At 41.6% G+C, this 14,971-nt stretch overlaps 1 protein-coding gene across 2 annotated transcripts in view; it reads right to left on the bottom strand.

Moving 5' to 3' along the window:
- aplp2 (amyloid beta (A4) precursor-like protein 2) overlaps positions 1-14,971 on the bottom strand; it is a 192,608-nt gene that overhangs the window by 33,525 nt on the left and 144,112 nt on the right. For both annotated transcript variants that reach the window (XM_068053761.1, XM_068053762.1), the window contains 3 exons: positions 10,352-10,510; positions 7,830-7,958; positions 6,979-7,078 (listed from right to left, as the gene is read on the bottom strand). In XM_068053761.1, coding sequence (XP_067909862.1) covers positions 6,979-7,078; positions 7,830-7,958; positions 10,352-10,510 — 388 coding nt within the window. The remainder of the gene's footprint in view (positions 1-6,978; positions 7,079-7,829; positions 7,959-10,351; positions 10,511-14,971) is intronic.

The raw sequence follows: 14,971 nt of genomic DNA on the forward strand, positions 1-14,971 counted from the left end.
TTAACTTAAAATAAATACTTATTAAATCCTTACTAAATTGTTATGATTAACTATATGGTCCCTAGTGCTAGATTCCTACTATAAATATTAAATGCTATCTAAATACAGTAATCTGTAAGGTTGAGGAAACAGGCTAGAAAACAGACAACAGAGGAATTGTTCAGGAATTAGTGGTTTATACTTTAATGCAAGGAGCCTAATAAATAATGCAGATAAGCAGAGGGCACAGATCGACACTTGGAAGTATATAATAGCTAATACTGAGAGGTGGCTTAAAGGGCAGGAATGGCAGCTCAACATTCCTGGTTACAAGTTCCCATTTGCAGACAGGATAAACAGAGATTAAAAAAAGGAAAGTTGCAATAAAAACAACACTCTCAGCTGTGAGGAGATCAGATATGCTAGAAGGAGCATCAAATAAAGCCATATGGGTTGAAATGAACATAAAAAGAGGCAATCACACTGCTGGGAGTATACTAATATATCCCCAGTCAGAGGGAGATAGAAGAGCAAAGATGTCGGCAAGCTGTTGAAAAAAATGCTGAAACTAAAGGGCAGTGGTAGTAAGGAATTTCAGCTACCCTCATATTAACCAGGATAAATTCAGTGTAAAAGGTACAGAGGGTTCAGAATTCTTCAAATGCATTTGAGAGAACTTTTTTAGCCTGTACATAGCAAGCCCAACAGGAGAAAGGGCAGTTCTGGACTTAGTTTTAGGGAATGAATCTGGGCAGGTGGAAGTGGCATCAGTGGGAGAGTATTTTAGTGGCAGTGATCATAATTTAGTTAGATTTAGAGTAGTTATAGAAAAAGATAAAGATAGACCAGGAGTAAAACTTTTAAATTGGGGAAAGGACAATTTCACGAAGCTGTGATGTGATGTGTCAAAAGTGGACTGGAAACAGCTACTTGAAGGTAAATCAGTGTCAGATCAGTGGCAGACATTTAAGGAGGAGCTAAAGAGGGTTCAGAAAAAAAATGCTTCCATAAAGAAAAAGGGTGGGACTCACAAATTTAGACCTCACCCCCAACCCAGATGTCAAAGATCACAGAGTAGGATAAAGCAAAAAAAAAACATTGAAAGTGTAGGGATGAAATTAAAAAGAAAATTATGAGAGAAAAGAGAGGGAATGAAAAAAAAATTGGCAAGTTATATAACATCCTCACCTTTTCCTCTGTTGATACATAAGGAGAAAAAGGTTAACTAAGGAAAGAGTAGGATCAATTAGAGGCCAAAAAGTTAACTTGCATGTGGAAGCACAAAGTGTGGACATGGTTTTTAATGAATACTTTGCATCGGTTCTCACAAAAGGGAGGGATGAAGCAGACATTGTAGTTAAGGAGGAGGAGTGTGAAATATTGAATGAGATAAACCGTGATGGAGGAAACATTAAGATGTTTAGCATCCTTGAAAGTGGATAAATCACTAGGCTGCTAAGGGAAGCAAAGGAAGAAATAGCAGAGGCTCTGACCATCATTTTCCAATCCTCTCTGGTTATAGGCATGGTGCCAGAGAACAGCTAATTTTGTACCATTCTTTAAATAGGCCTGTCAGTCTAACTTCAGTGGTGTGCAAATTATTGGAAAATATTCTGACAGACAGTATAAATTATTATTTAAAGAAACGCAGTCAGCATAGATTTGTTAGGAAAGGTCGTGCCTCACTAACTTGATTGGTTGACAGGTGTTTGTGACTAGAACACTCGTTCCAGTGAGGTTCCGCAGGGCTCAGTACTATGTCCCATGCTTTTTGTGCTAATATATCAATGATTGGACTTAAATGCAGGGGCATGAATAAGAAGTTGCAGACGATACAAACTGGCCATGTGATTGTTAATGGAGAATGTAGACTGCAGGAACATACAGGTCTGTCAGGTGGGCGGAACAGTGACAAATGGAGTTCAATCAGGAGAAGTGTGAGGTAATGCATTTGTGAAAGGCCAACAAGGCAAGGGAATATGCAATAAATGGTAGGATTCTGAAAAGTGTAAAGCAACAGAGGGGGAGTGTATGTCTACAGATCCCTGAAGGTAACAGGACAGCTAGATATGGTGGTCAAGGTGGTGTCCAGGATACCTTCCTTTACTGGCCAAGACCTTGAATGTAAGAACAGGGAGGTTATGCTAAAGGTTATCCTAAACTCTAGTGAGACCTCAGCTGGAGTACTGCTTACAGTTCTGGTCACCACATTCCAAGGAGGATGTGATCTAGAGAGGGTAGAGAGGAAATTTACAAGGATGTTGCCAAGAATGGAGAATTTTAGCTGTGAGGAAAGATTGGATCGGCTGAGGAGGTTTTCTTTGGAACAGAGGAAGCTAAGGGTTAATTGAGGTGTATAAAATTATGAGAGGCTTGGATATAGTGGATTGGAAAGACCTATTTCCCTCAGCAGAGGGTTCAATAACCAGGGGGAACAGATTTAAAGTAATTGGTGGAAGGATTAGAGGGGAGTTGAGGAGTAATTTTTTCACCCAGAGGGCAGTGGGGGTTGGCAACTCTCAGCCTGAAAGCGTGGTAGAGGCAGAAACCCTCATCACATTAAAAAAAACCACTTAGATATGCACTTGAGGGGATGTAAAATACAAGGCTATGGACCAAGAGCTGGAAGGTGGGATTAGTCCGGATAGTTCTTTTTGGACAGCACAGACAAAACGGGTCGAATGACTGCCTTCAATGCTGTAAATCTTGCTACGTTTTTACTATTACTATGGATTAAAGGAATGAGACACGAGGCCAATTCTAAACAATTCCTGGAAATAAGTTTGGCACAGTTACTTTGGCATATGGCACTGAGAGACATAGTTTGCAAAAATCAGATAATTCACAGAATCTTACACAAACAGCAGCAGTGCCCAAGGTTTGAGGGGACCCAAGAAACTGCAGGCCTGTGAGGCGAACGTTTGCTGTGGGAATAGTACTAGAAGCAATCCAAAAGTGGGGGTAATGAAACCCTTGGGATGGTGTTACAACCAGGTGAGAAAGAGGTCTAGGGGCCCCTTTCAGCTTCACCTGGTCTTACTGTAACAGGGTTTAATTTTAAACACACCTTGATTTTAGCTCCCCCTTGTTGAATCCTTGTCCACTGCTTTCCAATTTTAAGGCAAATAAACCAGCACAAACAGGCTTTCATAGGTTTAAAGAAAAGTTGAAATTTATTAAACTTGAACCTAAACTCTAAATCGGTTAACGCCTACGGATACACCACACACCCACGCTAGCATGCATACACGATATACACATGCAGATAAAGACAGAAAGAAAACAGAAGAAATAAAGTGGAAAGGTTTGAGGCAACAACTGAAGAGTTGTTGTTACAGTTCTTCGAGCTCACTGTCGAGTCCCTGATTGTAGGTAGATCTTGCTTTTCGTTGGGGCGCAGTATTCTTCTTAAAACTTGTTCACTCTCGGAGACTTTTCTCTCTTGGGTTCATATGTCTTCAGTAGATTCAGAGGCTTGTGAGAAAGAGATGAGAGCAGACAGGAGAGATCTCCTCAGTCCAGGAGCAAACAGATACTCTGCCCAAATTGTTTGTACAAATTCAAAAAAAACTCAGGTCGCCCAGTAGGTTAGTCATGTGACTAGCTGGTTTGACCATGTCTGTTTGTGTATTCGGCCATCTTAGCAGACCTGGAATGCGAGCTCCCCCACCTTCAACGTCTGGTGATCAAAAGTCCATTGAGAGTTGAATGCTTCAGGAACTGGCTGCTTTGTCCTTCCAAACACTGCCTGTTATATGCAAATGTCTTTTCCAGCCACGGCTGATCTGTTAACAAGTCCTTTCTTCACTCCAGTAACAGTTTAAAATCAATGTTCACGACAAAATTAATGTGCCTCATTTTTGGCAGATGGGGGCCTAGCATGACAGAAGGTAAGAGGCAGTGTGCATGAATTTCTTGTAGGAGAGCCTGCTCAAAGTTACTGGAATTCTCACATGTTTACATAAATGAGAACAGGAACACAGCTAACTATGTAAATAAAACCAAGTGCAGGGAAGGGGTAAAATCGGAAAGGTAAAGCAGCTACAACATCTGCATAGGCTGGGAACTTTAGCTGATGAGGGCAGATGGCATGTAATGTGGACAAATGCAAAGTAATGAGACTGCAATTAAGATGGGAATTTAAACTAAATAGCTTATGTTGATATGGCTGTTAAAAAAGGCAGATGTTATCCTTGGCTTTATAAATAGAAGCATAGAGTACAAAAGCAAGTAAGTTATGCTAAACTTTTATAATTTGCTGTAGGCCTCAGCTGCAGTATTGTGTCCATTTCTGGGCAAAACACTTTAAGGAAGGATGTCTAGGCCTCAGAAGGGTACAGAGGAGATTTACTAGATTGGTACCAGTTGTCATGGTCTTGTAGTTTTTTTTCGGGAATATACAGTTTGCCTTTAAGACTTGCAGAGAATCAGTATTGCTTTAAGAACTGGCAAGCCTCAGGAGTTATAGAATGGTGTATTTTCGGTTGCTGCTAGAAACAGCCGTTTGGAGACTGCGATTCAAAGGATGCATTCTCGTTACCATAGATACAACCACTGGGAGTGAGTCTCATACGATACATTTGTTACAATTCAATTTTGAACTGACTTTTAGTTGAAGACACCTTATTCCAACAGACAGACTGACACAGACAACTGTGGTATTTAGCACACCTGAAAAAGAGCTCTCAACCATTTAAATTGAAAGAATAGGATTTTAGTCTGTTTAATTATCTCTCAAAATCCTAAAAAAAAAAGTCAAGCCAAAACAGAGATCTCTAATAATTTAAAATGAAGAAAGGGAAGTTAAGAATGTGACAATCTTTTATCCCTCAAAAACTCGAGAGCCAGACTGATTCTGTTGAAAGTGTTTGCAAGTCGTTAATAGTTGAAATTCGCTGGAGAAGGAAAGCAACATTCTGTGGGGACTTCGGGCAATACTGGACTGTAAATTTGCAAGGACTCTAATTTTTCTATTTTAAATGTTGTTTATATCTTCATAGTGTTTAAGAATTTAGTTCTTCTAATTAAAGAGTTAATTTGTTGATTTAAAGACACCTGGTTTGGTTAGCCTCATTCGGGGGTTAATAGATGGTACAATTTGGTGGGTGTTTCTTTAATTTGGAAAGTTTTAAATGATATGTTAGCCGATCTGTGGAGCGACGGGATTGAACTAACAGTGCATCGGTCCCACCACAATCAGAATCGTATATTTTGATTGGGGGCTTTGAGTGGAGCAGTCGGTTGTAACACAGTGATGACAGACTTCACTGATGTGGAGAGACTGGAATTGTTATCCTTCAAGCAGAGATTAGGTGTCAAAATATTGAAGTGTTTTGATATCAGAAATAAGGAGAAACTGTTTCCAGTGGCAGAAGAGTCGTTATCCAGCCGAGACAGATTTAAGATAATTGGCAAAAGAACCAGAGGGCAGCACAGTGGCGCAGTGGTTAGCACCGCAGCCTCACAGCTCCAGTGACCTGGGTTCGATTCTGGGTACTGCCTGTGTGGAGTTTGCACGTTGTCGCTGTGACTGCGTGGGTTTCCGTCGGGTGCTCCGGTTTCCTCCCACAGCCAAAGACTTGCAGGTTGATAGGTAAATTGGCCATTATAAATTGCCCCTAGTATAGGTAGGTGGTAGGGGAATTGAGGGAAGGTGGGGATGTGAGAGGGTAATGGGATTAATGTAGGATTAGTATAAATGGGTGGTTGATGGTCGGCACAGACTCGGTGGACCGAAGGGCCTGTTTCAGTGCTGTATCTCTAAATAAAAATAAAAATTAAAAAAATAGAGAATTTTTTTTTATGCCGTGAGTTATGATCATCTGGAATGTGCTGCCTGAAAGGGTTGTGTTGGAAGCAGATTCAATAGTACCTTCAAAACAGAATTGGATCAATTTGCAGGGCTATGATTCTATACTTCACACACACAACAGATGGTAAATTTCCTGGCTTCTAGTTGCTTTAAAGCTGTGTGGGAAGTTATAAGTACTGTTAAGAATGTGAACACATTTAGCAAGTATGTTTGAAGAGGTAGTTCAATTACAGTCAGCAGTTGTGTGTTGTGAAGGTCAAATCTTAACAGAGTGGAAGATGTAAAGCACTGAAGGAACAAAGTCACACAGCATTCTTACTGGCTGTGAGCAGGATTATATTCAAATAAAGTGACATTAAATCCAATTAAGTAGTTATATGTAAAGATTCATGCATGCAGGGGTCGCTGTTCATCAAATACAGACCACATATGACAGCAAGCTTCAGCACTTGTCCAATACAAAAAGGTCCTGGTACACCCTGAAAGGGTCACCCCATGTTCTGCCTGTTACAGGACACAACACAAAAGGGAGCCCTGCCTAACTCCCAGGGCTTTGCCAGGTGCACATCTGGGAGATACACCAGTGCAGCCACGAGACTTCCCTCCACAAAGGGAAAAAACCTCCCTTAGCTCAACACTACTCTCTCAGTGACATGGCCGACAGCTGAGGGGTTGCAGGTTTATATCTAGCAAATAGCAATACAACATGTTGCACCACTGAACACAATGCTAATTTCTTTATCCCAAGTAGTACATGGTCATACTGGTGCTAATCTCCCAAGTTGTACCTCAGCTCCTCAGTTTGGTTTTAGGGATCTTGGCTTCACATTCTAAGCTCAGAAGATGATGCAGAAGCTGAACCTCTCTCTGGCCTGAAACAGGGGCAAATGTTACATTGGCCTTTATGGGGAGTTTATGAGCTGTTACATGGGTCAGGTTGCAAGGCTGCCCTATGAAAGCGGTGGATTCGTTCCGAACTCAATGAAAGACTGCCTTAGATTTCCAAAATTCCAAAAGTTTCTGCAATAACCATAAGAAACAAATAAGATTGCCAAGTCTAATTCACTAACCACCTCAGTGTGCACTCTGCAGTGTGGGAATAATTGCAATACTGATGTACACTTTAATCATTCTCAAGCAATCAAACATGAACGAATGTTGGAGTGTGCTGCAGGACTTGTACGAACCAATATCATCTTGGATTTCTTCAGCAACAAATGGCACCTGGTAAAGGAGAGAGAGGCTCTGGTTCATCCGCTCCTCGATAACATGGAGGTGGGTCACTACCTACACACCAGAGACAATCATATTAAGGTATTTTAATGCTTGATTGCAGAAGTTAATAATGAAACTCAATTGTAATCAATGTCAGCAACAAGATAGTTTCAGTTTTTCTCTCTCACTGGTTGGCTAGTGGAAGCCCACCTTTTTGAGTCAGATAGTGTGGATTTAAGCCCCACTCCAGGGCATGAATACTCGGCCAAACGCCAGTGTAGTACCTGCTGCAATGAAGGTGCCATCCTTCGGATGAGATGTTAAATCAAAGCCCTGTCTGCCAATTTTGGTGGGTCAGACAGATGCTAAAGATCCCATGGTACTATCTGAAGAACAAAGAGTTCTAACAGTGTTCTAGCCAACATCCCACCTTTAACAAACATTACCAAAAACAGATGATGTTCGTCTCACTGGTGTGTGTTCCATCTTGCCGAATGACCACCACTTAACAGTTACTGCATCTCAAAGTAATTTATTGATGTAAAGCACTTAGAGATGTCCTAACTGGCGTAATAAGGTGCTCTGAAGTCAACACCTATCCACCTAATAAGCCCCTGATTGTAATCCCAAAGCATTTTTTAAAAAAAATAAAGTCGTTCAACCATGAAGTTATTACTTTATTGTGAGGCTCAACAACAGCTTGCATCTGAGGCCTGTGCCTCAGGAGCATCCTAGAGATGAACTGGACACTGAGCAGTAGGAGGTTCCCTAGTCTCTTGGATAATAGGGGCACCCTAACTTGGCTTCATAACAGGTCACTCACTTGAGATTTCATCTGGGCTGCTTTCTCTGGATCTACAGCCGTGACATGTTGGTAATGCCGAAGAGTGTGCTGCCGATCCTTTTGCTCTGCACGGACATAGCGCTTCAGGGCCTGCAGGATACGATGAGGCTACAAAGGAAAATTTTCAACAAAGACAACAGTGTCCATCAGAAGGGCAGGTTGAACTGAGTATTTGTCATTGGTTTTAATTCACTGCCACTTCTCTTTCAGGAATGCCCACCTTTAATAAATTCTGTTCTTCTCTCCAATAGGATTTCTATTTGTCTTGTTTGTCTTGTCCACCTGCATTACTTTCTATTTCCCTTATGTTTGGAAAAACTGCAAGTCTCCAACTTCTCCCAGCTCTGCTGAAACGTCACTGACCTGAAACATGAGGTGTTTTTCTCTCTCTACAATTTCTGCCTCACCTGATGGGTGTTTCCAGCAGTTTCTGTTTTATTTTAGATTTCCAGCATCTGCATTGCTTTGTTTTGATGCAAACCCAACATGTTGATTCATCAGCACAGCCTCAACTGCTGGGATCTGATGGGTCCATCTGCGACTTATTAAATGTCATCTCACACCCGGCACAGCAAAAAGCCCCCTCCCCAATCTCCTGTCTCTTGGCCTCAGGCTCCGTTTTTGCGACAATTTGCCCAGTTTTACATCCTGGCTTCTTTCTCAACTACTCAGTGCGAACTCCAGAGGTTTTCAGGCTGCTCGTGTGCAGAGTCCTAAAATCATTGTTTTGTTTTTTATTTTGCCACTCTTGTTTTTAAGGAAACACTGGGGATTGATGTACAAGTGGGGTCAAAATAAAAACAGGTGCATGGGGAAAGTGGGAAGAAAGTGGGAAGACAACAAGGAGAGCGAAATCAGTTTGTGTTCAAAAAGAGGACAAACTTCTATTAAAGCAGAGAGGACACAAGTACCAACAAAGGAGAAATGGCAAAGATAAAACAGAAAAGGAAGGGAGAGAGAGAAGCCATCTGAAAAAGGGAAGGCTAGATATTTTACAAAAATGCTTTGAGAGTTCCCTGCGATGTGTCCTGGATAAGATAGGAGCGAGTGTCAGCGAACGGGCACAATTTTGCACGTGAGGAGTTGGGGAACTGGCCCCTGCAGTAAGCAGTGTTCAGCGTGACACCACGATGGCACCACTCCTAGATCAAACACAAGGCTAGGCCCTACCCTGCTGTGCCAGGATCTGACAATTTTTATTACTGACATGCTCAATGTACATCACTCAGAAGACATGGCCTAAGCTCTTTACTGTGGCCAGGAGTTGGGAGATACCGTGACTCAGCAGAGTGACTTGGAAATGGTGTGACCCAAGAGGGAACAGAGTAAGTGTTCCAACCCAGAGTACTTGTCCCTTTACATTTTATCTGTGACCACCAATGCCGGGCATCTAAAAACTGGAACATCCCTGCTGAAATCACCTGAAATATTACAGACAGGGATATTAATTTGTGGCTGTTGCCCTGAGTGACCCCAAATTAGAGCAATCAGTTCTGGCTATTGTAGACACCTTTTGAATGGAGAATTGCTCCAAGTTCCAACCAAGCACTTTGCCCAGAGGAACTAACTGTGAAATAATTCAGGAACTGGAAATATTATAATTGCACCCCTAATGAAGCCGGGATTTTTTTTATTCTTTCATGGGATGTAGGCATCGCTGGCAAGGCCAGCATTTGCTGCCTATCCCTAATTGCTGTTGATAACTGAGTGGCATGCTAGGCCATTTCAGAGGGCAGTTAAGAGTCACCCACATTGCTGTGGGTCTGGAGTCACATGTAGGCCAGACCAGGTGAGGACAGCAGATTTCCTTCCCCAAAGGACATTAGTGAATCAGATGGGTTTTTACAACAAACAATGATAGCTTCATGCCACCATTACTGAGATTAGCTTCCAATTCCATGTTTTATTTTAATAAATTGAATTTAAATTCCACCAGCTGCCCTATGACATTAGCCTGGGTCTCTGGATTACAATAATAAAAACAAAAAGTTCTGGAAATACTCAACAGGTCTGGCAGCATCTGTGGAGAGAGAAGCAGAATTAACGTTTCAGGTCAGTGACCTCTCATCAGTTGGAGTTCTGATGAAAGGTCACTGACCTGAAATGTTAACTCTGCTCCTCTCTCCACAGATGCTGCCTGACCTGCTACGTATTTCCAGCATTTCTTTGTTTTTATTTGAGATTTCCAGCATCTGCAGTATTTTGCTTTTACCTCTGGATTTCGATGCCGTCTGCCCCTTTTAACAACTTTATGCTTCACCTGGGTGTAGGAGATCATGCAAGATTAATTTGCTATTCCTAAGAAGTCATGAACTTGAACTCATAAGTATGTGGAACAAACTAGTAATTAATTGTGGTTACCTAGCCTCACTGGCTTATTTTATTTTATGCTAGAAAGAACAGGTTTACGAACAGGAAAGGGAAGGATTTGTTGATCCCATTCCCGTCCTAAAATCCCTGTTCCAAATTACATCAGGAGTTGAACGCAATGAAATACTCACTCGTGGTGGATCTGCCTGCAGTGCCGATAGGTAGTTCTCCAAAGCAACACGACGACGGTCGTTTAGCAAGGCCTCAACACGAGCAAGATGAGTCTCAACCAATTGCAGCTTCTCAGTGGCTGCCTCTTCTTCCAGAGCCTCAACCATGTTCTGGAAATGCTGAGCAGTAAGAAAGGGTCATCAGCATGGCACATCCCATCATAATCAAAGATTTACTCACTTCTATGCAAAGTAGTATTCAGGCACAGCTGTTCAATATAAAATCAAATGCAACATAGAACACATCAACAGTATGAAAGGAAGAATAGATGTTTAATAGTTGAATGGTTGTGTCAGCCATGGTTCAGTGAGTTACACTATCACCTCTGAATCAGAAGGTTGTGGATTCAAATCCCACTCAGGAGAATTCAGCACATAATCCAGGCTGGCACTCCAATGTAGTAGTGAGGGAGTGCTACACTGTTGGAGTGCTGTCTTTCAGACGAGATGTTAAACTGAGGCTCTCAGGTAGAAGTAGAATTTCATGGCATTATTTCAAAAAAGAGCAGGGGAGTTCTCCAATGTGCCCTGGCTAATATTTATCCCTCAACCAACATCAACTATAACAGATGATCTTGTCATTATGTCATTGCTATTTGTGGAACCTTGCTGTGTGAAAACTGGCTCTCATGTTTCTTTAGTACAACAGTGATTTACACCTCAAAGTACTTCATTTGCTGTGAATAATGAAAGGCAATGTATAAATGAGTAGCTCATTCCCTCAGAGATGTGATGGGCTGAATAAGGATGGGACTAAATGGATAGCTCCTCCAGAAGCAGCGATGTACATTGAGCAGAAAGACCTGCTGCACCAAAATATTGTATAATTCTAGCTGTCCGATGGGAATGTCCTATATTTAACATCGCACCTATATGACCAAGTCAGATCACATACACAAATACTGCTTAGCAGTTACTTGTGCCCCCCAGTGGTGGGACATAGGAACAGGAGGAGACCATTTAGCCCCTCAAACATATTCCGCCATTCAATGTGATCATTACAGATCTGTGACCTGACTCAATATACCAGCCTTTGCCCCATATCCCTTCATACTTTTAGTTAACAAAATCTATCAATCTTAGATTTAAAATTTACAATTGATCTAACAACAATTGACATTTGTGGGAGAGTTCCAAACGTCCACCACACTGTGTAGAAATGTTTCCTAGTTTCAGTCTTGAAAGGTCTGACTTGAATTTTTAGACTATTTCCTTTAGTCCCAGATCACCAACCAGCAGAAATAGTTTCTGTCTATCTACCCTAACTGTTCGTCTTAATATTTGAAAAACTTTGATCAAATCATCCCCTTAACCTTCTAAATTCCAGGGAATACAATACTAGTTTCTGTAACATCTCTCTATAATTTAACCAGGCATCATCTGGTAAACCTATGCTGCAGTATGACCAACATCAGACAATATATATACAAATATGCTTTACAGTTAGTTGTGTTACAGTATACCAAGTTGAAATAAGTAAAAGTAGACCCTGTTTCACCTGGAAGGAGTTTACCTCAGACAGTCAAAACAGAGGTGGTAAAAGGGCAGGTGTTGCATTTCCTGCACTTGCTTGGGAAGGTAACATGAGAAGGGAAGGGGGTGATTGAGGAGTATACCAGGATATCGCGGAGGTAGCAGTCTCTTTGGAATGCTTCAGCAAAGCACACTGGGAAAGCAGAGCATTTAAAAGCAGTGCAGGAACCAGGCGGCACTGGCAGTGGTGCAAAGCAGAGACCAAAAGAGGGGCAGAGAAAAATTCAAAAAGCGACATCATATCTAAATCAACATAGAGGGAGGAGCAGAAGAACCCGAGGGTTTTAAGGCAATTATATAGGTTCAGAATCCATATACTTATATATACTTTACTTGTACGTTTGGCATTTTTAGCATCTGATCAATTAATTCAAGATTTGCAGAGCCCGGAAGTGAGTGAGTGTCACAGAGAGGTAGAAACACCTAAAGAGATGTCAACGTAAGGGAAGGAATGATTAGTGAGTAGCTGCTGAATGTTTTTTTCCCCCCAGATGAGATCAAGGAAAAGTCTTAAGTTTATTTCTGATGAGTTTAGACAGTCTTAAAAAAAAAGAGACATTTAACATTTTTACCCCCAGTGTTTTAGTACTTAGTGCAAGTTAGTGTGTATAAAAAGAAAACAAAATACAACAAACTAAAAAGTAGATACAAATAATTTACACCAGGATATAGCAGAGCAAGCGTTTGTGTCTGGACTGCAGTTGTGGGAGTTGGTGGACAGCGAGTCTGTCCCGAGCAATCAAATCTGCAATGTCTCCACTGAAAATCTCTCTGGTTCAAAGACATTATGTTGGAGTGCGAGTTGAAGATACTCCGACACATCAGGGAGAGGGAGCAGTATCTAAACAGCTTGCTCCAGACTTTGATCACACCTTGTACAGGGGTGCAGGTTCATAGCGGGGTTGGTATGACCAATGGCGTACAGAGTAAGGGGAACCAAGGTAAGATAGAGAATGGGGATCTACAGAAACTGATCCTATCCAACAGGTACAATGTACTTGCTAACTGTGAGGATAATGATTCGGAAAGACAGCCAGAATCTGGACCATGGCACTTGGATCAGGAAGCTATCCGAAGGGGAAGAGGAGGAGGGAAAGCATAATGTGGTAGTTGGAGGAGATTCAATAATTAGGGGAACAGATCGCATCCTTTGATAGGATCGAGAGTCCCACATGGCACATGCCCACCTGGTGCCAGGATTAGGGACATCTCAAACTGGCTTGAAAGGATATTGGAGAGGGAGGGGGAGGATCCAGTTATGGCGGTTCATATTGAGACCTTGGAAGAGTAGGCAAGAGGTCCAAGAAAAGGTAGTATAGCTAATAGTTTGAAAACAAATAAAAGTGAGGAGAGTGACAGTCACAAATTGTGCTTTAGCTACAAGAGGTAAAGAAAACTCTAACAAATGGTACAAGGACTAGGGGACACAGATTGAAGGTTTTGGGCAAGCGATGCAGGGGGAATATGAGGAAGATCTTTTTCACACAGCAGGTGGTAATGACCTGGAACTTGGGTGGTGGAAGCAATCAATGGCTTCAAAAGGAAATTGGATGTTCACTTGACTGAAATAGACTTGCAGGGCTACGGGGATCGAGCGGAGGGCATGGAACTGACTGAATAGCAACGTGGAGAGCCTGCATGGACTTGATGGGCTCCCTCTGTGCCATAAATGACAATGACTTAAAAAAAACTTTTAAAATGTTAATTAATTAAAGCAGGAGAGATAAATAAGAAATGAGAGTGTAAAATATTGGAGCAGAACAATAGGTGAGGGTGTTTTGCCTAAATAAGTATTGTTAATACAATTGTACGGAGAATAATAGAATCGCAGGTGCAAATCCAACTTGGAGGATATGACATGTAGCCATTACTGAGACGTGGCTGCAAGACAGTCAGGACTAGAAATAAATATACAAGGTTCTTGACCTAATTAGGAATTATCCAAGTGACAGGAGACAGTAAGTAGAGACAATGGGCAGGTACTCTAATTTGCAGGATATGACAAGTAGTGTCCTGCAAGGATCAGTGTTGAGTTAATTAAAACAGAAAGTGCTGGAAATACTCAGCAGGTCAGACAGCATCTGTGGAGAGAGAAGCAGAGTTAACGCTTCAGGTCTGTGACCTTTCATCAGAACTTCTCCCTTCCCAGATGCTGCCTGACCTGCTGAGTATTTCCAGCACTTTGTTTCTATTTCAGATTTCAAGCATCTGCAGCATTTTGCTTTTATATCTGTACTGGGTTCTCAGCTATTCATGGGATTTATTAACGAATTAGATGATGGAATAGAAAGCCAAATTTGCCTAGGACACAAAAATAGGCAGCATTGTAGATGGAAGCATAAAATTGCAGAGATTTAAATGATTAAATGAATGGGCAAAAGTGTGGCAAATGAATTTCAGTGTAGGCAAATGAGGTCATCCACTTTGGAACCAATAAGGATAGAACAGGGTACTTTCCAAATGCTGGAAAGCTTCTAACAGTGGAGGTCCAAAGAGACTGAGGGTCCAGGTACATAGATCACTAAAATGTCATGAACAGGCACAGAAAATAATTTAAAAGGTTAATGGAATGCTGGTGTTTATATCGAGAGGACTAGAATGCAAGGGAGTAGAAATCATGCTTCAACTGTACAAAGCCCTGGCTAGATCACACCTGGAGTACTGTGAGCAGTTCTGAACACCGCATCTTAGAAAGGATATACTGACTTTGGAAGGAGTGCAGCGTAGCTTTACGAGAATGATACCTGGACTCCAAGGGTTAAAATTACAAAGAGGGATTACATAAACTAGGGTGTATGCGCTGGAATTCAGACGGTTAAGGGATGATGCGATTGAAGTTTTCAAGATATTAAAGGGAACAGATAGGGTAGATGGAGAGAAACTATTTCCTCTGGTTGGGGAGTCGAGGGCTAGGAGGTAGAGTGTAAAAAATAGAGCTAGACCTTTCAGGAGTAAAATTAGGAAACACTTCTACACATAAAGGGTGGTAAAAGTTTGGAACTCTTCTGCAAATGGCAACTGATGCTAGATCAGTTGTTATTTTGAATC

Source organism: Heterodontus francisci, chromosome 22 (genome assembly GCF_036365525.1).
Source record: "Heterodontus francisci isolate sHetFra1 chromosome 22, sHetFra1.hap1, whole genome shotgun sequence".
NCBI classification, from domain to species: domain Eukaryota; kingdom Metazoa; phylum Chordata; class Chondrichthyes; order Heterodontiformes; family Heterodontidae; genus Heterodontus; species Heterodontus francisci.